Source organism: Takifugu rubripes, chromosome 15 (assembly GCF_901000725.2).
Source record: "Takifugu rubripes chromosome 15, fTakRub1.2, whole genome shotgun sequence".
Classification (NCBI taxonomy): domain Eukaryota; kingdom Metazoa; phylum Chordata; class Actinopteri; order Tetraodontiformes; family Tetraodontidae; genus Takifugu; species Takifugu rubripes.
The window spans coordinates 13,105,247-13,131,172 of NC_042299.1; the positions used below are offsets into that span (position 1 = coordinate 13,105,247).

The following is a 25,926-nucleotide window of genomic DNA, read 5'->3' on the forward strand; positions in this document are numbered from 1 at the left end:
TTTTTGGCTGCACACGATGGTCATGTTCCCCCGGCACACACGGCACCCGAGCATCTAATGACCCAGATTGCTGAGTAGGGTTGTTAAGCACAGACGCGCAACAGATTGGATGGATTAAGAGAAGCATCACAAGCTTATGTGGATTAAAGTCCACGAGTGGCTTCAGAGAAGGTAAATGCAAAATCACACCATCAAGTTTATTGTCAAAACAGATCAACTGGACCCTCCCAGGTTTGTCTTTCAGAACCATTGTCTCCTGACTCGTACTCGACGGCTGATCTTTATGTAAACGGAGGCCTTTCCTGAGAGGTCCTCGTCTCTCTCTGCTGAAACCGTTTCACTTGAAACCCTCAAGTGAAACCACATCTTCCTCCTTTTCTCATGTGAACCTAGAAAGGTCATTTATGTTGTGGTCCGTCTATAAATTTAGATCTTTTTCTATTCCACCTGGAGCCACATTAGTGGTAATATATTAGTTAATGATCCAAAATGACCAAAACCTGTAAAGATCATTAGATTTTTTAGTTTTTAAAAGTGACTTTAAAAAAAAAGCCCAAATGCTAATTCTGGAACATATTATCCCACAATCCAAGTGATTGTTTCAACCCAAATATTGATAAGCCCTGACCGTTATGTCTTTCTTCAGTCATACTGTCATTCACAGGTATTTTTTGTGGTTTAGGAAGCATTTCTCCTGGAAGGCATGTTGTCACGCAGTATTACCACTGTTTTGAAATGTAAAAACAAGGTGCGCAGACTCCACCCCTCCCTGCCCTCCGCTTCCAAAGGTGAGGCGAGGAGGCGGCATCGTTGCCCGGCGGCTCCTGCGCGTCGCTTCTCGGCCGCTTCCTCGTCGTCACCGACTGAAGGACCCCCCTCTCCTACACCCACGGAGTACCGAAGCGAACACCCAGCTGGACACTACGGCGGAGCATGCGGTTCGACGAGTGAAAAGAGCGACGCAGCAGCTTTTGACGCGGGGGAAATGCGAGACGAAAGCGGCGACGCGGCAGCCGAGAGCCCCGCTGCCGCCGGTGCGAGCGCGGCGCAGGTAGGAAGACGGGGGGGGCTCTTCCCAGGACTGCATCCACAACAAACATTGCTCTGTGTGGATGTGTTACACTGAAGACAACTAGAGACCCTTCCCCAGGGGGGGTTAATTTTGTGATGTTGCGGAGAGCTCATTCTTCATGTGACGGCAGCGGTCCAACCAGTCCGACCGCATTGCTCTCACCTTTCAGTCTCTAATACAGAAAAAGACTGAGATAATGGATGAAACACCTTGTTTACTTAACACGTGTGTGCACAAAAAAGTTGTCCTCGATATTTACGTGTTTGTTCATCTCTTCTGCCGAATTCGCCTTTTTTTAAACACCTCTAAGGAAGTTGACGTTGGTTTTTGTGCTTTACGACCGAAGCCGTTTCACTTCTTATAGGGAAGACAAATCTTACAGTTTCTGCTGTTTTCAAGCCCTTATCCTTTAAATTTGGAATGAACAGCAGCATCAAAAAGTAGATTTACCTATGAATCAAAGGAAAATGACCACAACCATATTGTTGTTTGCAATAAACACAATCATTACTGTCACCTATGAACTGCCCAGAAAAGAGTTTGAATGAAGGAGAAACGCATTCAAATGGATTTGATTGCATGTTTGCCCACGTTCCAGCGAATCCAGGCTGATTAATTCATATCTCCTTTATTGCCTGACACAAGAGGAGAAGTTACACACGGTTTCCATGGCCGATCTAGGTCGTCTTATCGTATCGGGGGTGTGTATTAGTAACGGAACAGTCGTTAATACCACATTAAGGTCACTGGGAGTGGTGGATTTCATGCAAATGAGGCTGGTAAACAAACATTGGGAAACATGACCGTCTGCATAAATGTCATATTAATATCCGATCCCAATGAACAGTGATACATGTCTGTTTAATGGCCGGGTGATTCATCTCTGAACGCTGCGGCAGCAGTTACAGTTAAAGCAGAAGTCGCGCTTTTATTCTGGTCTGACTTCCTCCCTGTGACCGGCGAGTAAAAAACGAGGTGTTCCTCTAGACGTGCGTGGTCCTCAGAAAGGAGCCCACTGAGGGGTCGCCCAAACCTCCTGACTCTTTCAGATGGGTTGTTTTTTTTTTAAAAAGATGAAATGAGACTGTGTGTTTTGTCTGTGCTCCTGTTATCGATTGATCGAGATCTGCTTCCACTCATTGGCTGCATCCTCTCCAGCATTCAGCACACCTGAACGGGCACGCCATCACGCAGAATGGCCACGGCTCTGCGGCGCCGCCGCCACAGTGTGACCCTTCCTGCCTCACCCCACCCCAGCCGGCGCTGCTGCAGAGGGAGCAGTGGGGAGGCAAGTACGAGTTCCTGCTCTCCTGCATGGGATACTGCGTGGGACTGGGCAACGTGTGGCGTTTTCCCTACCTGTGCTACCGTAACGGAGGAGGTGAGCTTCACCCGACCTCGGGAACCGCCCGAGCAACAAATGAATGCCTGTAATGATCTGATCCGCCCGGTCGGGCGGCCGCCAGCGTTTGCTGTGTTGTTCTAATCTCACCAGCCGCCCGGCTGTGAAGTTGCAACATGAAACATTCCATCATACTGTAAACAGAGTTTTCATTGTTTGCACATTGGGATTAACGTCTTCCTCAGCGCTATACATCGGTCCTGAAATCAGGCGAGTCACAACCAAGAAGGCGGCTAACCTGCCTCTGCAGGTCCCCCCGGGGCACCCTCCCTCATCCATTCCTCATCCATTCCTCATCCCTCCCTCATCCCTCCCTCATCCATTCCTCATCCCTCCCTCATCCCTCCCTCATCCATTCCTCATCCATTCCTCATCCCTCCCTCATCCCTCCCTCATCCATTCCTCATCCCTCCCTCATCCCTCCCTCACCCCCCCCTCATTCCTCCCTCATCCCTCCCTCATTCTGCCCTCATCCCTCCCTCATCCCTCCCTCACCCCCCCTCATCCCTCCCTCATCTTTCCCTCATTCCTCCCTCATCCCTCCCTCATCCCTCCCTCATCCCCCCTCATCCCTCCCTCATCCCTCCCTCATCCCCCCCTCATCCCTCCCTCATTCTGCCCTCATCCCTCCCTCATCCCTCCCTCACCCCCCCTCATTCCTCCCTCATCCCTCCCTCATCCTTCCCTCATCCCCCCTCATTCTGCCCTCATCCCTCCCTCATCCCTCCCTCACCCCCCCTCATCCCTCCCTCATCTTTCCCTCATTCCTCCCTCATCCCTCCCTCATCCCTCCCTCATCCCCCCTCATCCCTCCCTCATCCCTCCCTCATCCCCCCCTCATCCCTCCCTCATTCTGCCCTCATCCCTCCCTCATCCCTCCCTCACCCCCCCCCTCATTCCTCCCTCATCCCTCCCTCATCCTTCCCTCATCCCCCCTCATTCCTCCCTCATCCCTCCCTCATCCCTCCCTCATCCCTCCCTCATTCCGCACTCATCTTTCCCTCATCCCTCCCTCATTCCTCCCTCATCCCTCCCTCATCCCTCCCTCATTCCTCCCTCATCCCTCCCTCATCTTTCCCTCATCCCACCCTCATCCCTCCCTCATCCCTCCCTCATCTTTCCCTCATCCCTCCCTCATCTTTCCCTCATCCCTCCCTCATCCCTCCCTCATTCCGCACTCATCTTTCCCTCATCCCTCCCTCATTCCTCCCTCATCCCTCCCTCATCTTTCCCTCATTCCTCCCTCATCCCTCCCTCATCTTTCCCTCATCCCTCCCTCATCCCTCCCTCATCTTTCCCTCATCCCTCCCTCATTCCTCCCTCATCCCTCCCTCATCCCTCCCTCATCCCTCCCTCATTCCGCCCTCATCCCTCCCTCATCTCTCCCTCATCCCTCCCTCATCCCTCCTTCATTGCTCCCTCATTCCTCCCTCATTCCTCCCTCATCCCAGCATGTTTGTGATCTCCGCAGGTGTGTTCCTCATCCCGTACTTCATCATGCTCTTTTTCACGGGCGTGCCGCTCTTCCTCATGGAGCTGAGTCTGGGCCAGTATGGAGCAGCCGGTCCCATCATGGTGTGGAAATGCTGCCCTCTGCTCAAAGGTAAAGACCTCCGGAGGCAGGCTGCAGTATTTACACAGGTTAGAGTGTGTTGAGGGCATTAGTGCATCCTCCAGGACAGCTGAATTTCCCCAGAGTTTGGAATAAATGACATTTTAAAAACTAAACAAAAAAAACCCCAGCTTGTGAACTTCAATTTCAGTTGAAAGTAACAAGAGGTCTCCATATTTGTTTTAGAAAATGATGCTTATTTAGGAGTTGGATCAGTAACACAAACTGTAAAAAGACTCTATTTTAAATTTTCAAAGAGGAAAATGAAACATTTTCCCAGGAATAATAATAAGAAATCCGTGTGTTGTTTGACAGCTGTATGTGCAGCCTTGAGGGTGCCGTCACGGATGTGCCGGTTACCCATGGTGCCTTGCGCTCCCGCACATCCGGAATGCTTCTGAACGGCGATGTTCCATTGATCACAAAATCCCGTTTTTCTAGAGAAACATGTTTACATTATTTCATTTGGAAAATTGAACATTTTACAACGTTCAGATCTTTTGCTGCCTGTTTTCCTGGTGTCCAGGGATGAAGCTTCCGCCCATCCGTTCATAGTTTACCAAAGATATCAAAGATTTGAGGCCGCCCCACTTTACACTACTGACAATAACTGGTTTTGCAGGAATAAACACCAGCGCACCTTAGACATTCCTGAGCAGCTTGAGGTGTGTGTGTGTGTGTGTGTGTGTGTGTGTATATATATATTGTATATATATATTTATTTCTAAACCAAAGAAATGCGGAGCGGCTCCCGCTCAACCGGAAAAGCATGTTCTGTCATGTGTCTGTCACGGCTAATTTGACAGTAGTAATTCCAGCAGCAGCTTGGCAGACGGTGAATGAGCGATGACGACAAAAAGAGAAACTGGTTTGTGGTGGACGAACAAGGCCTGTACGTCCCGGCGCCCCTGGATGTGGGAATATGAGATTTTTGGACTTCTTTGCTCTCCTCCTGCAGGGATTGGCATCGGGATGCTGTGTGTGTCCACGCTGGTGTGCCTCTACTACAACGTGATCATAGCCTGGACCTTCTACTACCTGGGGAGCTCCTTCCAGAGCCCCCTGCCCTGGTCCTGTGACGCTCTAGCTAACGCTGGTCTCTGTGGCAACAACACCGCGGGAAACGGTTCCGGACGAGTCCTGAGCCCGTCGGAGATTTTCTGGAAGTACGAGTGCCCCCACCTCTCTCTTCTATGTTGCACATTTGATATGCCAGTGGAATGATTAAAGCTCTGTTTTCCATAGCGAGCGCGTGCTGGGCGTCGTAAACAGCGAGGGCCTCCATGACCCAGGCCCTGTGCGCTGGCCCCTGGCCCTCTGCCTCCTGGCTGCTTGGATCCTCATCTTCCTGTGCATGCTCAAAGGCATCCGCAGCTCCGGCAAGGTGACCCCATGCAGCGTTTCTGTTCCTGCTCGCACCAACGCACCAGTGCGGCCGCTAGCTTAACGCGCCGCTCTCCCGTCTGCCTTCCTCAGGTGGTCTACGTGACGGCGACCTTCCCGTACTTGGTGCTGATCGTTCTGGTCATCAGAGGGGCCACCCTGGAAGGCTCCCTTCAGGGCGTCGCCTTCTACCTCACGCCGGACTGGGAAAGATTGTCCAACGCACAGGTGAGGCCCGAATATCTTCTCAAAAATGGCCGGTTGAGGATTTCATCGAGCAGTTGTGGGTCTGACTTGGTCACAGGTGTGGAACGACGCGGCCTCGCAGATCTTCTACTCCTTGGGTATCGGCGTCGGGGGGCTCCTTTCCATGGCGTCCTACAATAAGTTTGACAACAACGTCATCAGGTCGGCTTGTCCTGCGCTCCGCTGTCGGCTCTCTGCTGCGGGTCCGAATTAACCCGGCCGCTTCTCATTTCAGGGACACTTTGATTATCACCATCGGGAACTGCAGCACCAGCTTCTTTGCAGGATTTGCTATTTTCTCAATCCTGGGTCACATGGCCTGGAAGAAGGGCGTGCCCGTCGCAGAGGTGGCCGACACGGGTACGCTGCACACTGGTTTTAGTCACTCTATGGACAAAGTTACCTTTTTTCTGTTCTACGCTATGATAATGAATTATGTACATGAAAAAAGGTTTATTTAGACAGTTTATTCCCATTTATACTGAAGACTGTATGTGTAGATACAGATGTTAAACATTAATTAAGAGACTTCAGCTTTGTTTTATGTGATTTGGCTGTAATCAGCAGTTTTGTGTTCTATTAAAATATTACTTAGATTCATTCTTTATTTTTGTTGTTTTTTTGGTGGGTTTTTTTGGCCTCAGGTCCTGGTTTGGCATTTGTTGCTTACCCAGAAGCCCTTGCTCTGCTGCCAGGCTCAGTGTTCTGGTCCATCCTGTTCTTCCTGATGCTCTTTATGCTGGGGATCGATACACTGGTAAGGCCTCACACACCCACACACACACACCGCAACAGCGACGGATCCTTTAATACCTTCTGCTCTCGCTGGCCCACACAGTTCGGCAACATGGAGGGCATCACCACGGCCGTGCTGGACGAGTTTCCCCAACTCCGACTGAACACGTTCCACAAGTCTCTGTTCTTGGCCGCTCTGTGCTTCTGCTTCTACCTAATGGGTCTCCTGCTGGTGACCGACGTGAGTGTGTTACAGTGAGTGTGTCTGTGGAACGCGCCTGCCCTGTGGTCACGCCTCACCGTCCCGTCTTTGTACTCACAGGGTGGGATTTACTGGTTCACTCTCATTGACTCCTTCAGCACTAGCTTTGGCCTCATCATCATCGCTCTCTTCATGTGCCTTGGCATCTCCTTCTTCTATGGTATTCACTTTCACACCCCCCCATCCCCCCGTCAGTCACAGGAAACCCCTCTAATGTGATCACGTCCACGTTGTTTTATAGGACAATATAACAGCTTTTTTTTTAAAAACGATTGTTATTTTACATTAACATTGATGTAAAGCAGCCACGAGTAGTTTATTTCTCACACACACCTTTCATTTAGGGGTCAACCAGTTCTGTCAAGACATCCTTGATATGATCTGCCACTGCCCCCCCTGGTGCAGCAAAGTGGTGCTTTATTTCAAAGCATGCTGGATGTTCTTCACGCCCTTCCTTCTGCTGGTAAGCAAACACATCCCAATTCATATTTGCTTTGTGAGCGCAGCATCATGAGTGTATTTGCATTGCACCTTTTGACCGTTCTTAAACCCTCAACTCCCCAGTGCTGTGGTTCATGTCGCTCGTCTTTAAGAACTTTCACTTTTTGATGCAGGAGAACAGCATTCCGGTCAAATGGATCAATTCTTCTGGAAATATTTTTCTTCCTCAAACTAATTCAAAAGACCTGAGCATATTAGTTCCAAGACTCCGATTTGGACAGTGAAGATCAAATGCTGAAGATTTATGTTTAAATTGTAGCCACCAGGGCTCAAATGTTCCCTTCCATGTTTATCTGTAACCCAATAGCAGGAATTGACGTTGAGCTTCTGTTTCTTTTCTTCACCCTGTGACCTACCCGGTTGCTCTGCGGCTCTAGTTCATCCTGACCTACATCTTCATCGAGATGTACAACACGACGCTCCACTACGGGCCCTACGTGTATCCCCGATGGGGTAAAGCGCTGGGGGTGTGCATGGCCACAGTCAGCTGTTTACAGATCCTCATCTGGGCCATCGTGGCCATCAGCAAGGAAACGGGAACGCTAAAAGAAGTGAGCGTCTCCCCCTCTCTGAATGCTTCTGTCTCTAGGAGGCTCGACCTCTGACACCTGCTCTTTCTCTCCCGGGTTTTCTTTCGTTTATGGCAGCGTTTCAAAAAATCAATCCGTCCTCTGAACTCCTGGAGGGCCAACAACGCCAGCAGCGGCGGGAGGCCCGGCGCCCAGATGGAGCCGGAGAGGGTCGAGGCTCCGTTCACCGTCACTCTCACAGACATGGATTTCAACACGCTGACGTGGGAGGCGGGGAGCCAAGCGTGAGGCAGAAACCCGACGAGCGAATGGTTATAAAAGGATTAGGTGCTGTTCATCCCAGCGAGGCTGGTGGCCAGACTGTGTCCTGCAGGGCGGCGTAGATTTATGGTTTTATTTATATTACTGTGTATATTTCAGTTGTATTTTTATTTTTTTATACGGTGTAGAATGTAAGTACAGCATCTGGGAATCTCGGACATAAATCTGTAAGTCACAAGAAAGGTTCTCATGTAGCCACGGGGAGGCTGAGGGGGAAAGATTTCACCTGGCAGAACGACCTTCGTCGACCACCGACGCAGCTTCAGAAGGGACCTAAAGTCATCAGACTGTTTTCAGGATGAATCAGACACGTCGAGGATCACTTGAAATACCTTGGAGGGAAAAAAGGATCGAATCAAATGACGTTTAACATTAATGACCGAATAAATCAACTAATTTCAACAAATGAACTCTTGTCCACGCTGTGGTGCACAGACTGATGTCTTCATTTCACTCTTTGACTTTGTTGTGTTGATTGGACCCAGAGTTTATTTTTTAAAAAGTTATTGCGGTTGCTACACCAGGCCAAAAACTGTAAATGGATGGAGTGCAAACACCACGGCCGTGCTGGACGAGTGCAAAAGGAAATAAAAACCCTTAAGTGGATATTTAAATATTTTGTTCTTTATTTCCTAATTATAAAAGTTTTTTTGTTTTTTTCAAATTGAACAATAACCTTCAAGGAAGTATGTTGTGTAATGTCTTGAATCTCAAAAGGGTAAGGTGCATTGCTCTGCGTGTTTGTTTTTGGAAGAGTCTCTTCGACCAGGTCTGCATTTGGCTTTGTTTCCAGTTTTATCCTTTATTGTTACTGGTAGTATATTTTATGGTTTTCAATTTAATTATTAATTCGTATTAAAGCGAGGTGAAAAGTCCAGTTTTCCCCAACATGGCAGCTGAAGGAGCAGTGTGCAATTTGGCCACACGAGGACGCTGTTTGTCGCGGTTTTTGCTTTATACAAACCGCTAATATAATTAGTAATTACAGCTTTTTCTACTTTTATACCAGTAGCGATTGATTGTTCTTAGGTACATGCCACTGATATTATCTATAATATCAGAATACAACATGTGTATATATTAAATGTCAGTATATATCGTTTAGTATGAAATTTGAATCTCTGTCTTTAAAATACATTTTTAAATGGTTATAGCAAAAAAAGGTTGATATATGCAAAATATTTTTCACTTATTCCATGTGTGATAGACTATTATGTGTATTGTAGAGAGGTTGAAGGACAAAGCTAATCACCTCAGCCAAGCTTTTTCATTGGCAAGAGACAGCAGAGAACCTCAGCAGCCACGTCTCTGACTCCTTCTGTCCTAATCCAGGAAATGGAAGACACTCATCAAGGTATACAAAAAACAACAACAAAGGAACACAGCAAATCCACAGGAAAAGAAGCCATTTTCTTGCAGAGCTGGTGCATCACCGTGGAGGTTCCGGAGGTTGTTTGGCCTTCAGGTGTCACAGCAGAGGTCTTGGTCCAGCAGCCACAGGCCAGCAATACCAAACAAAAAGGAGTCCTCCAGTTCCTTCTTGATCCCATGGAGTCCAGTCAGAGGCGTCACAAGGAGTCGCTGGCTCAGCTAAAGTCAGCCCAGTATACGGGTTGAGGGCATGATGAGGCCACCCTTAAACTATGATTCTATTATTGCTGAAACCATCATTTGCACTATATTTATTGCATAAATACTAAACCTTTTTACACAGTTTGTACGTTTGTTCAAAACAGCATTGTTTTCCCAATAGTAATATGGGGTGTAAAGGTGTGATCAACAACATTTAGACACACTGGTCTGATAACATCAACAGATGAACATTTTTGGAGCCCTTTCTGAGATCCCCAAGTTACTTTGAAATAACATGAGCAGCTTTTAGTTCTGTTGTCTTTGGAGCCTATTTTATGAAAGTAGGTTATACATATCCTATTTTTAGGATGACAGTTGACGCACTTAGTTTTTTAAAAAAAACCAAAAAAACAACAACAACAATGAAACACGCCAAAAGAAAACTCAACATCTCCGCCTTTGTTCTTCCTCTTCATTTACCATGTCTGAAGTTTGCAGGAAACTTCTCCTATTTAAAAAAAGCCAAGCGCAAGAATAGTTTTCCTCTTGCTTTCAGACGACATGTGGCAGATTGAACAAAATTAGCGGCCACAACGCCACCTTAGGACTTTCACCTGAAGATTTAACAGTTGCCTTCCTGGGTGTTGACCACAGACACGATGCACAGTGAATTAACCTTTATTTAAAAATTAATATAATAGTTCCACGTGCTTAAAATTAACAGTCATTATAGTTCAATACACACAAAAAAGAAAAAAAAATGGATCCAGGCATCACACTCAGCCTTCAGGTTTACAGCTGGGTGGAGAGGGGAAACTATGTCAACTAGCTGTGGTGGAGGAGAAAGAGGGAAAGAGGGTCCCTACCCAAAACGCTGAGGCATATAAAGCAGCCCTCACCAGTGGCCACAAATCAGCCGCACCAGGTGTCTTCAGGGGCATGTCACACACCTGCCGGGAACACCATGGCAACAAAAAAAAAACAGACTGGGGAAGCAGGAGAGAAATACAACAGACATGCACATACACATTAACCATCCGGTTACATAGACAATAACAAGGGTCACAGAGAAAAAGAATCAATCTAAATTAAAAACACTGTGAGCACTCTTAAGCTTTAACATTTTTATTTTGTTTTACAAGGGTGAATAGTCTAAAATACAGTTCCAGATCTTGTTATATATATATTTTTTAAAGTAAGATGAATGCACAATTTTATATAGAGGGTAAATATAAGTTATGGCACAGAAGTAATCGAAAAATTCAGTCCACACTTTCTCAGATGTATTGCGCCCAAAAGAATGAAGAATAATAGAGAATAAAGGCATTTATGCCTGTAAACTTTGCAACAATGCTGTTACCAATTTGCTGTGAAGCTATGTAAAGTGTACTTCTTTATTTTAACTGGAATACAACATTTGTAACGGAGGAGCCTTGCTCTTTTCCAGTCTGTTCATGATAATTGACCTCCAAAAAACAACATGGAACAACGGTTTTATCTTTCTGTTCGAACACTTATTATCCAGTAGAATAACTCCATTCAACATCAACAGAGGACCGTTCAACAATTCGCCTGTGACGTCAATTGCATCTCCGACTTCCGACTTTAAATGCTAATAAGCGGATGTTGCGTAGACATTTTCCCGCGTTTTTAAGCGCGTGGGTTTTGGTTAGTTCGTTTTGTGTTATCGTGGCGTCCCGACGACCCGACTTTATGTTGAGCTTTTGCGTCGAGCTGCTTATAAATAGAAACTCACGCAAACATCATCATTCTTGTCAGAAAACTCGATGAATGACTTGCAATTTCAAAGCTATCAGAAATGGGCATCTAAAAAGCAGCTAAGTCTTGAGACACCCGCCGCCCCGATCATCCGCGCCGCAAACCATTGATACAAATCAAACGTACAAGTCGCCGTTTCCGGAAGTCGGATTTTGTTGTATTGTTGTCTCGAATCTCGTGCGTAGGGCTTTAAACTTAGCACGTTGAATTTATATTTTCGAAAGTTGCTTTTGACTAACTACATTTTACCATTAGGTGCGTTGACTAGATACAAAGATGCCACCTAAAAAGCGCAACACCGTGGTGTCACAGAGCAAGGAGCCGAAGCCTATTGCTGAAAGTGTTTCTCAAGACAAGAAAGAGAGTACAGAGTTATCTTTTAAAAAGTAAGACAAACCTTGCTCAGCCCTTTCAAATCCACCTCATTTATTTACGGATAATTATGTACTTGACAACTGTTGTCGGAGTATTTGGTGATGTTAGCTTCACTTTACAGTGTGCTGTGTGTTATTATTGCTAAATATAAGGGGCTGCTTCGCTTTGCTCCACGGTGCGACCGCAATAAAAGTCGTTACTATTATGTATTAACACGTCTCGACCACATGCAACTACTTATAGAATATACATCTTTAACAACCGGTGGGCGATGGTATATCACGGTGTCATGTGACCTGACACAAGACGACAGTCCTTGTTTGTATCGGAGTTTGCTAACGTTGGACTCTGGGTAACCGACAGAAGAGAATAAACCAAAGATAATGAAGTGATTTTAGACATGAAACCACTGAGCGAAGTGTAAATCCGTGTAGAAGCTCTGGCTAAATGGCGCCATGGTACTGGATTATGTCGGACCGGTCGACAGTCGGTCGGTGTCCTGCAGCTAAAAGTGTAAAACGTGTTTTCATATCTAAAGAGTTCACTATGTTATAGACTGGGTCATCTGTACAGATGTGCTGACTCTGACTGACTCTGTTGTCATTGCTGATTTATCACCTCCATCTTCTAGACACAGAGACAAGGAAACCGAGTTTGTGACCTTGTGCAAGAGTCTGCATGTCACGGATCTGGTGTGTGACCATGCCTGGACGTTGTGGAAAACTATTCAAGACTCAGTGGAAGAACTCGAAGTACGTATATACAGGAACGTCTCTCTAAAGTGGAGACCTGAGATTCTTTTGCTCCTTTATAATAATTAGCATTATAGTGAGGATAAAACCATGTATATGGATCATAGATCACATGTCTGCAGGGTAATTTGTGTCTTCATCTCCCTGATAAATGGTAGAAAACTTTTATAAAATGTAATTGCTTTAATCTCAGGACAGCCAGAAGAGCCTGTGGGGGTCGTGTCTGTTTGCCACAGTGACCGACATGGATACGGCCTCTTTCACCCTGACTCAGCTGCTGAAAGCAGTCAGTCTGAAGTGAGTGTCAAACATCATTTGTACAACTACTCAGACTGGTTTTCAGTTCTAAATGACTGGTTTGTATTCGTTTTTCTTTTTTTTTTCCTCTGACATTTTTGTTTCATTTTGTAGTGTAAAGCAGTTTTTGGCTCTAGTGAGGAAAATGGATGTCAACTTGGATACAATAAGCACAAAGGTGAATTCAGCATTGTCACATCTAGAGAAGAAGTACGATGTGATGCTGGCTCTCTACCAGAGGTTTGAGAAGTAAGTGGAGACATCCACAGGTGCTTGACACATGCAAAGATGTCCAGGCGAAGGTTCGTAATTGATATGTTTATTTTTTCTTTCAGAACATGCAAAAGCGTCTTTGCTTCGGTTTCTGAGAACAAGTAAGCTGGACATTTCTCTGCAACGTGAGAGTCTGTACACGTTGCACTAGTTTAGTATCTACAAGGTCATGTTTTTACAGTTGTGTGCTATTCTATATATGATGTAGATGCAAGCCTGACAGTCCACTGTCTTTTTCCAGAGAGAAGGAGACCATTCGGACCTGCTGGACAATGTTTCTTTTGGCAAAGGGTAGGTTAGGCGTCGAAACGTAACAAAATACATTTGATGGTGTAGTTTTCATGCGCTTTCCTTCCATCTTGATTTTCAGCCATAAACCATTTGGAAAAACATGTTTCCTCCAGCTCTGTTGTATTGATGCATCTCATGTGCTACATTCTGCAGGAAGAGCTCTGCAGATGGAGGATGACCTGGTCATATCATTCCAGCTGCTCCTTTGCACCCTGGAGTTCTGCATCAAGCGCTGCCCCCCAGATCTTCTCCAACCTCTTTACAGTGAGTTTCAGGATCACTGTATGTTTTTGTCATAGAATTCTTGCTGTCACGAGGGCTGACAAAGAGTTGGTGTACTTTTATCGCTCAGAATCGGCGATCAGCAAAGTTCAGAGCCCTCCTGGGAGAACAGCTCGCCGCAGCCAGAGCAAAGCTAAGTCCCGACTTCCGGAGTCAGAGGTGGATCTACAGCTTCTCAAAACCTTGTGCCAAGAGAATGATTGCAATTCTGAAGAGGTATGAGCCCCATGCCCTGTTTCCTATAGATATACTATAGCTGAACTTTTGGCACAACTACAACTTTACAAACTACGTATCTTGTCTCATTTACACCTATATTTTGCTTGCAGGTGAAGAATGTGTATCAGACCAGTTTCTCAGCTTTCCTGGACTCACTCGATCTGTCAGGATCTGCGCATCTTCCTCAGGTTGGTGGGGTTGATTGTCCCAACACCTGCGTCACTGTTTGTCTTGCTCTCCACTTATGTTTCCACTGCTGATCTCATTCCGCTCATTGTTGCCACCATAGAACGAGTGTGTGACAGCTGTTGGCTGCCCCCCCTACATTTCCTACCTGTTTGTTTTCACATTATATGATGTCAGGGAAAATGTGTGTTCAGGAAGAGGATCGTTTTGGTGTGTTAACAGCACATTACAGAGTTAGGCATGAAACAGAGGCAGGACACTACTGTTTGCTCATACAGAAACACTGCATTGACATATTTGTTTTATGGCGACATTGCCGCAGCAACAGATGGGTGCGTACTTTATTTGCACAACTGCACTGTGTGAATATTGTGTAGGTCTCACCATGTCGATCTGATGCTCAGCAGGGGACCAGTGTGTATTGAAAAACATTTTATAGAGCTGATCTCTGCAAGTCGGACTATTTTGTTTGCATGAGTACGGAGAGGTTAATGGAATCCATTTACATCCCACATAATTACATTTAATTAATCTGATTTGTCACAAGTCAGATTGTAATCATGATGCTAAATACAATAATTAGTATTTAGCACTTCTGGTACATGAAAAATCCAAAAAATGTCAGGCAGACCGGAAAAGGGTGTCACAACAGTGTTTACCCTCATATGTCGGGAGTCATTTAGCTACTTGTGACTTTGGACCCTTTCACCACAGGGAAAAGGCCTCGACCAACAGTACCAGGAACATTACCTCAAGAGCAGAGACTTTGACGGACGGCTGTTCCTGGATGGAGATGAGACTGTTCTTGTGCCCAAAGTTGACATGTAAATTCTCTTTCTTCACTGTGCAGCAAATTTACATGAATGTTGAGTTCAGATAATGGCACGTAAACAGTTTACCTGCCTTCAGGTCTCAGGTAGAGAGAACACCAAAGAAGATGTCAGATGAAGACAGCACCCTCATCCCTCCTCAGACTCCAATCAGGTGACTTTCTATTTACCCATTGACATATTCATGGTACAGGAATTTTATTTCTAAAGCTATTGGTATCTAAAAAAAGGAATATGTCTTACTAAACAAAGTTTGAATTGTGTCACCAGAGCTGCGATGACCTCCATTCAGCAGCTGCGGGGAGATCTCACCTCCAGCGGGGACCAGCCTTCTACTAACCTGGCTACGTATTTCAAAGTTGGTTTTTGAATTTCTTCTGACAAATAAAATGATGACGGGTCTGAACAGTTTGACAGCCATATTGTCCTGTCAATAGAATTGTACTGTGGATCCAACTCAGGATGTAGTAAAGCGTCTGGAGACATTCGGGGAGACGTTCAGTCAAAGGTTCGGTCAGGCCGTCGGCCCCCACTGCGTGGCGCTCGGCAGACAGGTGGGAATCAAGAGGAGATGAGCAACCGTGGCAGTAATCTTTACATTTCACACCTGATTATATACTTCTTTTCCCTTTCAGAGATTTAACCTTGGAGTGAAGCTGTATTACAAAATCATGGAGGCGATGTTGAAATCGGTACTTTTATTTCATTTAATTTCACGGCGGCTTAATCTGTTTCCTCCCGTGTCTCCACAAAATGTTCCACAAGCAGTTATTTCATTATTTCCCTGTGAAATGCTAAATTGAATCCATAATATAACACGCAACCCTAAACTTTCCTTTTTGTAGGAAGAGAAACGGCTGTCGGTCCAAAATTTCAGGTGTGTATTTAAATCAGGTTACCGAGGTGATGCTCACTGACTCGCTGCCAGCTGTTGTTTCCGTTGATTGTGTATGATTGATTTCTGTTAAGCCGATTTGATTTTTATTCTAGCAAACTCCTAAATGACTCCACGTTCCACACATCCCTGCTGGCCTGTGCTCTGGAGGTGGTCATGGCAACCTATGGAGGTGCGCCCTGTAATTAGTTTATAGATCCACTGTCATCACAATCAAAACAATAAACCTAAAATGTTTGCTCCTTGTGATTAGAGAGCAGTTTTAAGACCGGGGGATACAACCAGGGCGGCGGTGACGCCACAGAAAGGAACATGTGCTTCCCCTGGATACTGGATGTGGTCGAACTCACTGCCTTTGACTTCTACAAAGTCATCGAGAGTTTCATCAAGGCTGACCCCACTCTGAGCAAAGACATCGTGAAACACCTGGAGACCTGTGAGAACCTCATCATGGAGAGGATTGCATGGAGGACGGTCAGTTTGTATCCCCTAACAACGCTACAGCTACTACAATGTTGAAATGTTTAATGAAATTAGTAAATAACATACAGACAACTCACATGCTGATGCTCCCTAATCTATTCTTAATATATCCGGAGTGCACCATCTTATATAAATACAACATCGACGTGTTCAGAAATATTTGATCATTATATATGTCAAATGAGTTGTTCTACATGAATTCAACAGGCGGACCCACTACATAAGGAAAAATCCACACATTAGGAATAGTTTAAATACATTATTTTGTGTCAAAATAAAGCTGGCACGTAACGTTTCCGAGCCTGTCGTGTTGCCAAGCTGAGCGGTAACTGATAGACACTCGTATTTTGAGGACGGGCTCTGTGTTGATAGGCTGGATTTTGATTGGTTGATTGTCTCGTCCTGGAGACGTATTTTAACAACAGGTCTAACAATCTTCAACACCCGAGTACAATCGGGTCACAAAAACTTGGAAACAAGTGCTCTCGGAACCAAGAACGCTCATAGTAATGGCTCTTTTTTTTTCCACGCTACCTCGTGTGCTGGTCCGTTTTGTCCTGTCAGAATCGCTCCGTTTATTCTGTCACTGGCTACCGCTGCCTTTATGAGACGCCTCCTTGTGCACCAGACTGCTGGAGAAATAGTAGATGAGTGGATTGAGGCAGCAGTTGGAGCTTGCTAAAGACAGCGCCACAGGGTGCAGCGCCATGGTCGCTTTGGCCAGGCCACAGTGCTGCAGCAGCCCCACGTGCGTGAGCGTGTACACCAGCAGGTTGACGTGGTACGGAACGAAGCACACCAGGAAGACCCCCAGCACCCAGTAAATAACAGTGAGGGTGTGTCGGCGACTGCGAAGTTGGCTGCGGGAGCGGCGTCTGGGGTGGCGCAGCACGCTCAGCACCTTGCAGTAGCTGTAGAGCAGAAGCGCGGCGGGCAGCAGAAACGACCCCAGAACCAACCCCAGGGCAACCAGGATGATGGCGTGGTGATGCGGCGAGGACGGGTCGAGCAGGCAGGGGTGTTGAGGCCGCGCGGCCGCGGAGCGGAGCAGGGGCAGGCCCAGGCTGATCCCCAGAACCAGGCACCAGATGCCTCCGCTCACCAGCTGTGCGATACGCATCCTGCGGTGTGGCAACGCCAGCGGGTGCACCACGGCAAAGTAGCGGTCCACAGCGATGCACATGAGGAAGAAGATGCCTCCGTACAGGCTGATGTACTTGAGGATGAAGGTGAGGTGGCAGTATACGACACCAGAGGTCCAATTGGATGCGTCTCCCGTCTTTGAGGACAAAGCTCTGGCCTTCTGGTGGTAGAAGTAGATTCTCAGAGGGAGTGAGATTACGAAAAACAGATCTGCAGCCGACAGACTGATCATGTAAATGGCCGTGCTGCTCATGGTGCAGGCAGAAAGGCACAGTCGGTGCAACGCCATGCCGTGGGTGACCACGGCCACCAGGAAGATGACGCTGTAGGACACTTGATAGAAAGTGAGGCTGTAACTGATGTCTACGGTGCAGTTCGACAGAGGCGCCTGTGCTACGGCGGGCTCGTCGCTGGCGTTTCCCAGCACCATGTTTTTACACGCCGCACCTCTCCGGTGCTTAAAAATGCAGATCGGTCCTCAAATCAGACTGGTTTTAAGTAAACTTAAGGTAGAAGGCGAGGGTGTCTTTATTGCTTCTGTTGGAGCAGTTAAACCTGCAACAAGTACAAACTTAATCAACTTCTGCTTTTTTATGAAATGTAAATTTACTGAAGAGACACGGATCCAGTGCTACAGCTAACACGGCTGGATTAATATTTGATATGCTTGGCGACCGTCGGGTGAATACTGCAAATAAAATTTAACTGCAAATTCCTGCTCTCATAAAACAAGCAAACATTTGGTTTCATTAGGGGGGCAAAAAGACACATGGTTGTGTGGCACTATCACTCTGCTGTTCCACATTTATTGGTGCTCATAAACTTGTGTGGATTTATCAGATCTTCATCTAAAATTCTTTTGGCTGCACTTTGTGAGCATATTTCTGCTTCATAATATGTGGAGCTCCGGAAAAACGTTTTTGCTAATTTTACCCATTTTTTTCTCCTCTCAGTGAAAGAGTTGAATCACAACGTCCATGGGAGAATTAAAAAAAATTGCCCTAATTTTGCATGAATGTCTCTATAAAAACTATTATGAAGTCACTCACACTAGCACAACTGTTTCTAATTTATCATAAATGCCTTTATCCCTGACAATTTTAGCAACTAAAACACATTTTCTCCCTTTTTTTTTCCTTTCAAATTATTCCTGCCCTTATTTGAAGTTGATTATTCTTTTTCTTGTGAGTCAGAATACCCTACAGGACCCTCTAATCCGCACATTATCCACCAAACCTTGAGGAAAGGACCATTAATTGCTTCATTCTGGACTTTTATTCCTTTAGAGGAAACACGCAGTAGGATTGAAGAACAATGGCAAGGAATTACTCACCAGCTTTGGGATAGCATCCATGCAGTGATGGGATGTTGTGAGGCTGTGGCTGTGCAAATGAAACTGATTGCAGTTCACGCCTACACTCCCATTTTGGTCCCCGTCAGTCTCTCCCTCTCTCCGTCCTTCTACACACTCTTCTGCCAGTTTGTTCTTTGCATCCAATTTAATGAACTCGCACTAACGATCGCTACATGAACGTGGGAGTGTCCTCGTTTTCTGAATGACAGCAGTTATATTTCTGTTAAATGAGACGGTCGAATTCCTGTTTATGTTCATTTGACACCCATCTGTAAGCAAAATGAGACCTCTACGGCAACAGTTGTCTAAAAAAGATCAGGTTTTCAGCTCATACAAGTTTGGATTTGACAGCTAGTCAACCAATGTGTCTGTGTAATGAAACTAAAAGTGTGTTAGTATTTGGGTTGGGAAAATTTGCCAAAATGACATCTGTATAAAACACATATTCAGATTAGTACATGAGGAAGTCTGGTTGCATCATGAAGTGGAGTACTAACTAGTGTTTTCTTTTTTTAAAAATGGCTGTACATTAGGTACGTTTTGATTTTATTCTCGGCTAATGAGCAGGTTTGTCTCGGGACTACACAAATCCGTACCTTCCTTTGTTTTAGAGACGCCCTACTGCCGTCAGAGGCAAGTTCTCACCTGCTTGGGTTTCACAACATGCGTCTGGTGATGAGGATTGTCAGTGCAGACCCTCAGGCCAAGCCTCTCTGCTGGAATGCAGTTTCACTCACACATTTACAAGAAGAGTCAAATATGCACGCCACAGTGTGTCTGCACGCTCCCTTTGACTTTAGTTTTGAGGGACTAGGTTATCAGTAATGTAGCCGTGTGAGCCATGTGGATTTGAATAGGGGTGCGGTATTTTGATGGCACCAGCAGCTGGATGCCTCAGTTCCAGATCAGACTTTGGTTTAAACTAAAACTGAAGACTCGACTCTGATTTTGTTCTGAATCTGCAGTCGGTTGCAGGTGACTTAGGCGCAAAACATTGACCGCACCTGAAATTCCCATGTTGAGGTTTATTGGCTTTATCTACATGGTACTGGCCTGTGAGAGTCAGCACCTGTAATACCTGCAGATTAGTGCCCTGGTGACTAAGACTGGTGACATATTAACACATTGTTCTCCCTACTGTTAAACATCAAATGAATTTCAGGCTCCCAAAGCTTTTACGGTTAAGAATAGTTTTATTTCCTGGTTCAATAAAAAAGATAAAAGCTTCTATGCCTACTCAATATAAAGTGCTTGAAAGCCTTTTGAGGCCACAACTATTTTAAAATGCTTAGTTTTGTACATTACATTTGTAATACTGCTTTATCATTTTCAAAGCTGCTTTTTTTTATTTTTTTATTTTTTTAAAAACAGGAACTGAAAATGTAGGACTAACCACACAACTGTGGTTAGTCCTACATTGTCTGGCACTTCTAGTACACATAGAAAAATTCATTTCCTGGCAGAACAATCTACAAACTTGAGCCAGCCTAAAGTCCGTGCTGTCCAGTAGAGGAACCGTCTTTATGCTAGGATGGTTTTCTTTCTGGATCTTGAGGGTCACACTGCATCTCCCGCTGTCCTCAGAATAATGTCCACTCAGTCGCCGTGTCACATGACAGTCGGGCTGCAAGTTCAAATGTCATTGTTTTGTGTAGTCCTCAGACTAATGCTTTTTGGAACTGTTTTTGGACTGTTCTGCATGCTGTCGGTCTGTATTCTGTCAAACAGCCTGACACCTTTGTACCACATGGTGGACTTTCGTCTGATGGAGCTCTGAATGGTCTCTGAAGTGAAGTAATAAATGACGGGATCGAAACAGCAGTTGGTGACTGCGAGGCACAGAGCAATGGGGTAGATGGTTCTCACCACGTACTCTGCGTAGCATCCCTTCAGAACATTGGTACGGACCATGGAGTAGAACATCAGATTGACATTATATGGAATAAAACAGAAGCAGAAGATCAGCAAATGCACAACGATCATCCTCAAGATTTTTGACTTGTTGAGTCCCCCTCCGCGGGAGATGGTTTGAGGTCTCCTGAGCGTCCGTAAAACCATGATGGAGCAGAAGACGTTGAGCATTAAAGGGATGATGAATCCCATGGTCTCGATAAATACGACCACCTTGTATAGCTCAGACTTCCACTGCGTTTGGGAGTAATTTTCAAAACAGTAATTTGTAGTTGAGTCGGGCGAGGTGGTGTCCAAGAGGAACCCAGTGGGCACACTTCCAGAGAGCACCATCACCCACACTGCACAGCAGGCTAGTTTGGCGTTCCTTTTAGTGCGTATGCGCTGCGATCGGAACGGGTGCACGATGGCCAAGAAACGGTCAATGCTGATGCAGGTGAGGAAGAGGATGCTGCCGTACATGTTGGTGTAAAACAGAGCCACGGAGACCTTGCACAGCACACTTCCAAACAGCCATTTACGATTACTGAAGTAATAAATCCGAAAGGGCAGGCTGAGGACGAAGAGAGAGTCTGAAACGATGAGGTTTATCATGTACGTCGTGGTCTCGTTCCGCATCTTCAGCGTGCAGGCGAAAATGTATATAGACATCAGGTTGAATATGAGTCCAATTATAAAAACAATGCTGAAAACCGTACTGTACAGAGGGTACTTGAACTCATCACTCTTGATACAGCTCATAGTCATTTGACTGGCATTTGTGCTGATGTCAAGAGTTGGAGTAGTGCTGATAGACATTTTTGTTCAAAATGCCAAATTTGGAACATTTAGTGCGTACTTCCTCTGTATATGCGACCCACAGACGTCCCGTCCTGAGTTATTGCAGAGCGCGCGATATAGTTCTTGGATAATGAAAATGGAAGCATATAGCACAGCCACCAAATACCTGCAGGGTTATCCAAAGCGCTCAGCTTGAGTATTCCTTGCGTAAGACCTGAACCGCAGGTCCCAAACTCCTCATTCAAATGAAGCGTTCAGTCTGTCCCGGTCGCGTTTCTCTTCTTGTGGATGAGAACCCTCCTCAGATCTGTGAACAGCCAGCTGGTTTGCTCCTGCTCTCCTTCTCCTGTTTATTCCCGCAGCAGCCCTGGTGGGGGGGGGGGCTGGCGATCGTTGCTTTCACGTTCCAGGAGTTTTTCTGCTGCCTGTCATAAATCACAACCCTAGTAGACTGTCAGAGGCTTGAATATAGCAGAAGTCGGTGTGGAGCCTAGAAGGGAGGAGCCACTGGTGAGACGAAAGTCCTCCCGTTGTTTTGCATATGGGAAATTCAGTCAGCCTTACAGTAGGCGCATACTTCTTTCTTTGAAATGTAACACCTGCATTTACACAAACTTCTGGGAAATTTTTCTTATTCGTTTAAATGTTTCATGCCAAAAGGAAAGGACCAGGACTGCCACATTTCTCTACCCTACAGTTTGGCCCTGCTGCTGTCACCGAATGCCGTCAGGTGGTGGCGTCGGCTAGGTGCGGCATGTTTGGTATTAGAACGTACAAGCAGCAAGTCAGTACCTGCAGGCAATGTGGAAATAGCTGAGCAGTAAACCACCCCCCATCCCCCTGTAAGAACACACAACACGTGAATTATTGTCAGCCTCAACGTTTCCCACAATATATATATATAAACTCACTACTCGCAGCAAATGAAAGTCACAGCTGCAGAAATGGTCTCTTAAAGAGATTAATTGTGGTTTGCCGGCCAAATAAAGGCAGAAAGTTCATGAGTTTGTGTGTCTGTGCAGGGCTCGCCTCTGTTTGATTTACTCAGGCAGGAGCACGAGGGGGAAACGGCAGAACAGGTGGAAACTACAGCAAACTTCAGCCAACCACTACAGCACAACCACACTGCCGCAGACCTGTGAGTTCCACCCGTGCACGCAGCACTCACTAATTCACTTCTATAATGTCTCTGCTAGGTTGTACGTGTCTGGTACTTTACTCAACATTCCCACTTAATTTTCAGTCTTGTTTTATATATTTACAAGCCTCGTGCACAGTCACAAACAACAAAGCTCGACAAAGGGAAAGATTCAGTCGGAATATGAAACATCCTTGTACATTTTTTTTTTTTTAATTTACAGGATTCATTGTAACTGGAAAGTCATTTAAACCTTATGCTGAAACTGTAATAACCATTTTAGTTGTATTATATAGACATATTTTAGGTCTTCTTATGAGCATTTAGTTTGAAGGGAATGTTGATATTTTACATATTTGACAGAGTACATTGTGTTTAGATATCTGTCCCCGGTGCGTCCGGGTCTCCGCGTCCTCCCCCCTGAGACGGCAGCCTCTCCCAACACTCAGGCCTCATCTCAACCTCCAACTCAGCCTGTCAGCCAGCCTGCACGACCCCTGAAGTCAAACTCTCTCAGTCTCTTCTATAAGAAATGTAAGACACCGATTGCCTCCTGAACGTTCTTTTTCAGTTCCTTGAAGCTGAGCTCTTTAGGTGTAACAGGACTGTGGCTCGTTCCGTCTCTGCAGTGTACCGGCTGGCCTACACGAGGCTGAAAATGCTCTGCTCTTACCTGCTGTCCTCTCACCCTGAGCTGGAGCCGATCATATGGACCCTGTTCCAGCACACTCTGCAGCACGAACACGAGCTGATGAGAGATCGTCACCTTGACCAGGTCACCTGACTAAACTTGCTGGTGTGCTCTTATTAACTTGACCGTGTCTTATTCTTGTTTGTCTCATTGCTCCTGCAGTTGATGATGTGTGCCATGTACGCCATCTGCAAAGTAAAGACTGTTGATCTGCGCTTCAAGACCATCGTCACAGCATACAAGAACATGCCCAACACCAGCCAGGATGTAATGGCTCCTCTTTCCTTTTAAATGACTGTTGCATTTGAAATATGATATGAAATTCTATCGGATTCATTTCATGTGTTCCCACGCTGCAGACTTTCAAGCATGTGTTGACCACTGACGGAAACTATGACTCCATTATTGTCTTCTACAACCTAGTATTCATGCAGAAACTGAAAACCAACATCCTGCAGTACGCGTCTACCAGGGTATGACACACATCCACCACAGAAGCACCTGTCTGGACTTTAATATCACCCTGCAGTCAGATTGATGTGCATGTCGTTAACTTCTTTTTCTTTTTTCTCTTTGGGATTTGACAGCCACCCACACTCTCTCCCATCCCACAAATTCCCCGCAGCCCGTACAAGTTCCCCAATTCACCTTTGCGTGTGCCTGTTAGCAGCAACGTTTACATCTCTCCCATGAAAAGCCCACGTATGTCTCCGGGCATGATGACTCCTCGCTCTCGGTGAGTTTGGGTCACAGACTGAAGGGATGGTTGTGGGGGAAAATGAAAGAAAGGGTTGCAAACATCTGTTTTTATTTATGGTTTGTTCATTCATTCATTTGTTTTTTGCATTTGCAGGATGTTGGTATCAATTGGGGAACCTTTTGGGGTATGTGCCATGTTGGTCTGGTTTTACCAAGGGCAGAATGCAGCGAGCTTCCTCACGTTTCTGGTTTCTTCTGTCTTTCTGCAGCTAATTAATCGGTTTCAGAAGATCAACCAGATGGTCAACAGTGGCGACCGCTCCTTTAAGAGGAGCCTGGATCTGGGATCAACTCCTAAACCTCTCAAGAGGTTACGATTTGATATGGACGGCCAGGATGAGGGCGATGGCAGGTTTGGCATGATTGTAGATATGATATTTGCCATTTCAAAGAGAATGGACCTCTTTTTCATTTATTCTCTACATTTGAATTCATAGCAAATCTGGAGGAGATTCCACACTGATACAGAAACTTACAGAAATGAGTAAGTCCCACCGGCTTCATACGCTAAATTCCTATTTTTGCTTTACTCTGAGTGACACTTTCTCTCCTTTATTTCTGTCTCATAGCCTCTACTCGGAGTCGCATGCAGGAGCAGAAAATGAAGGAAGACGCCGAATCGAGGAGGGAGTAACTGGAACCTACTGAGCTGTCCTGCACTGTTTGTTCACACAGGAAGTCAGATCTGTTTTCTTTGTACATTTAGTGTCAGATTTTAGTTTGTATTTAACTTTGTGTGAGGAGTTATATGTGAATAGAGGACTTAATTCTCGTTTTTGAAGTTTTAACTGAACTTTGTTAAATATCTTTCAATTTAAACTCTGACCTGTTGGACACTACTTTTGTTTTTACAAGTGTTATTGATTTGTGGTTATTGTAAAGGATCATTGTTTTCATCCACAGATGAGAAAAGAGATGGTTAATTCTCACTCTCTCACATCTCTTCAGACTTGAGTTATATAAATCATGATGCCACATCTTTGGTGAAATCATGAGCTCTCTTCCTAAAAGTTTTAAATGCCATGTTCAGAGGGTGCTTTTATTTTGAAAAGGACAACGTTCTAGAGGAGGTCTATAAAACAATTGGATTTATTTCGTGGAGGCCCTCTGTGTTTGCACTCAAACCACATTGATATAGGTCCAAAATTTGATTAATTTCTCTTTGTTATACGATCTATGTGTATGTACTTTTAGATGTTTTGTTTTACTTCTGGTTGTAAAGATTTTCGGCGGTCACATTTGTTAATTTTTGAAATTGGAAGCGCCTTTAAAAGAATATGACATGACAAAGAACAAAAGAACATGTGTTGTAAGGAAATTATTGCTAAAAATGTTGATTATTAAAGTTTTTAAATTAAAAATGGAATATTACTCTTTAATGAACTAGTTGTTTGAAAGCAGTTAATAATTCTTGTCTTTCTTTCCCCCACATCGATTCTTTTGGAACACTAGTGTGAGTCCACTTATATCATACATGTGGTTTTACAGACGTGCAGAGGAGGATAATTATCATGGAGGATAATCTGATTCAGTCTGCAGGAGAACCATGAAGAGGGACAAATGTTTCCATTGTCACACAAATGTCATCAGGCAGTGAGGTGAACTGCGATGACGCAATAATGGAGCTCATTTTTAAACTCCATCTCTTAAACTCTTAATTGTGTTTTTAGGATCTTGTTGGGTTACATTCTCAAATACAACTTCTTCCACTGAATATTGACGTAAAAATGCACAATTAAAATGGAATGGTGATTTTACATTGAATTTTAAAAATCCTTTTATGCGGAAAATGTAACCAACGTCTCTCCCCTCTAGTTCCTTGTTTTTTTATCTCCCTGCGCCTCCTCTGGGG

The 25,926-nt window shown here is 45.3% G+C and overlaps 3 protein-coding genes across 5 annotated transcripts; 2 read left to right on the forward strand and 1 right to left on the reverse strand.

Annotated features, from left to right (window-relative positions):
- The first annotated feature begins 768 nt into the window (after positions 1–768).
- On the forward strand, positions 769–8,678 carry LOC101069620 (sodium-dependent proline transporter-like). The gene is made up of 14 exons (XM_003971224.3): positions 769–1,051; positions 2,231–2,453; positions 3,946–4,077; positions 5,045–5,252; positions 5,332–5,470; positions 5,563–5,697; positions 5,774–5,877; positions 5,951–6,075; positions 6,360–6,472; positions 6,554–6,691; positions 6,773–6,872; positions 7,057–7,175; positions 7,591–7,764; positions 7,861–8,678. The coding sequence occupies exons 1-14, from the start codon at positions 986–988 to the stop codon at positions 8,029–8,031; spliced, it is 1,947 nt and encodes a 648-aa protein (XP_003971273.2). The 5' UTR covers positions 769–985; the 3' UTR covers positions 8,032–8,678.
- Positions 8,679–11,314: 2,636 nt separating this feature from the next.
- Positions 11,315–25,459, forward strand: LOC115246431 (retinoblastoma-associated protein-like). Of its 3 annotated transcripts, XM_029848530.1 has the most exons (28): positions 11,315–11,592; positions 11,671–11,801; positions 12,422–12,542; positions 12,736–12,839; positions 12,954–13,088; positions 13,175–13,213; positions 13,354–13,403; positions 13,557–13,667; positions 13,756–13,901; positions 14,015–14,092; positions 14,805–14,914; positions 15,000–15,074; positions 15,191–15,278; positions 15,358–15,474; positions 15,556–15,612; positions 15,766–15,797; positions 15,911–15,987; positions 16,069–16,289; positions 22,509–22,624; positions 23,004–23,158; positions 23,254–23,399; positions 23,478–23,582; positions 23,675–23,788; positions 23,903–24,051; positions 24,169–24,199; positions 24,284–24,426; positions 24,512–24,558; positions 24,644–25,459. In XM_029848530.1, exons 2-28 carry the CDS (start codon positions 11,692–11,694, stop codon positions 24,706–24,708), a joined length of 2,742 nt encoding a protein of 913 aa, XP_029704390.1. In that variant the 5' UTR covers positions 11,315–11,592; positions 11,671–11,691; the 3' UTR covers positions 24,709–25,459. The 3 variants fall into 3 exon arrangements, with proteins under 3 accessions (XP_029704390.1, XP_029704389.1, XP_029704391.1); XM_029848529.1 differs by having other exon boundaries at positions 11,315–11,801; XM_029848531.1 differs by lacking the exons at positions 11,315–11,592; positions 11,671–11,801 and adding an exon at positions 11,839–12,303.
- LOC105417487 (lysophosphatidic acid receptor 6-like) lies at positions 19,969–21,994 on the reverse strand. The gene has a single exon (XM_011611523.2). It carries the CDS (start codon positions 21,502–21,504, stop codon positions 20,428–20,430), a length of 1,077 nt encoding a protein of 358 aa, XP_011609825.2. The 5' UTR covers positions 21,505–21,994; the 3' UTR covers positions 19,969–20,427.
- Positions 25,460–25,926: the final 467 nt, after the last annotated feature.

Coding starts and splice junctions, on each gene's coding strand:
- LOC101069620 (XM_003971224.3), top strand. CDS start 986: ATGCGAGACGAAAGCGGCGACGCGGCAGCCGAGAGCCCCGCTGCCGCC. Junction 4,078..5,044: donor ATGCTGCCCTCTGCTCAAAG/GTAAAGACCTCC, acceptor CTCCTCCTGCAG/GGATTGGCATCGGGATGCTG. Junction 7,176..7,590: donor TCACGCCCTTCCTTCTGCTG/GTAAGCAAACAC, acceptor CTGCGGCTCTAG/TTCATCCTGACCTACATCTT.
- LOC115246431 (XM_029848529.1), top strand. CDS start 11,692: ATGCCACCTAAAAAGCGCAACACCGTGGTGTCACAGAGCAAGGAGCCG. Junction 14,093..14,804: donor GATCTGCGCATCTTCCTCAG/GTTGGTGGGGTT, acceptor CTTTCACCACAG/GGAAAAGGCCTCGACCAACA. Junction 15,279..15,357: donor ACCTGGCTACGTATTTCAAA/GTTGGTTTTTGA, acceptor TCCTGTCAATAG/AATTGTACTGTGGATCCAAC.
- LOC105417487 (XM_011611523.2), bottom strand. CDS start 21,504: ATGTCTATCAGCACTACTCCAACTCTTGACATCAGCACAAATGCCAGT.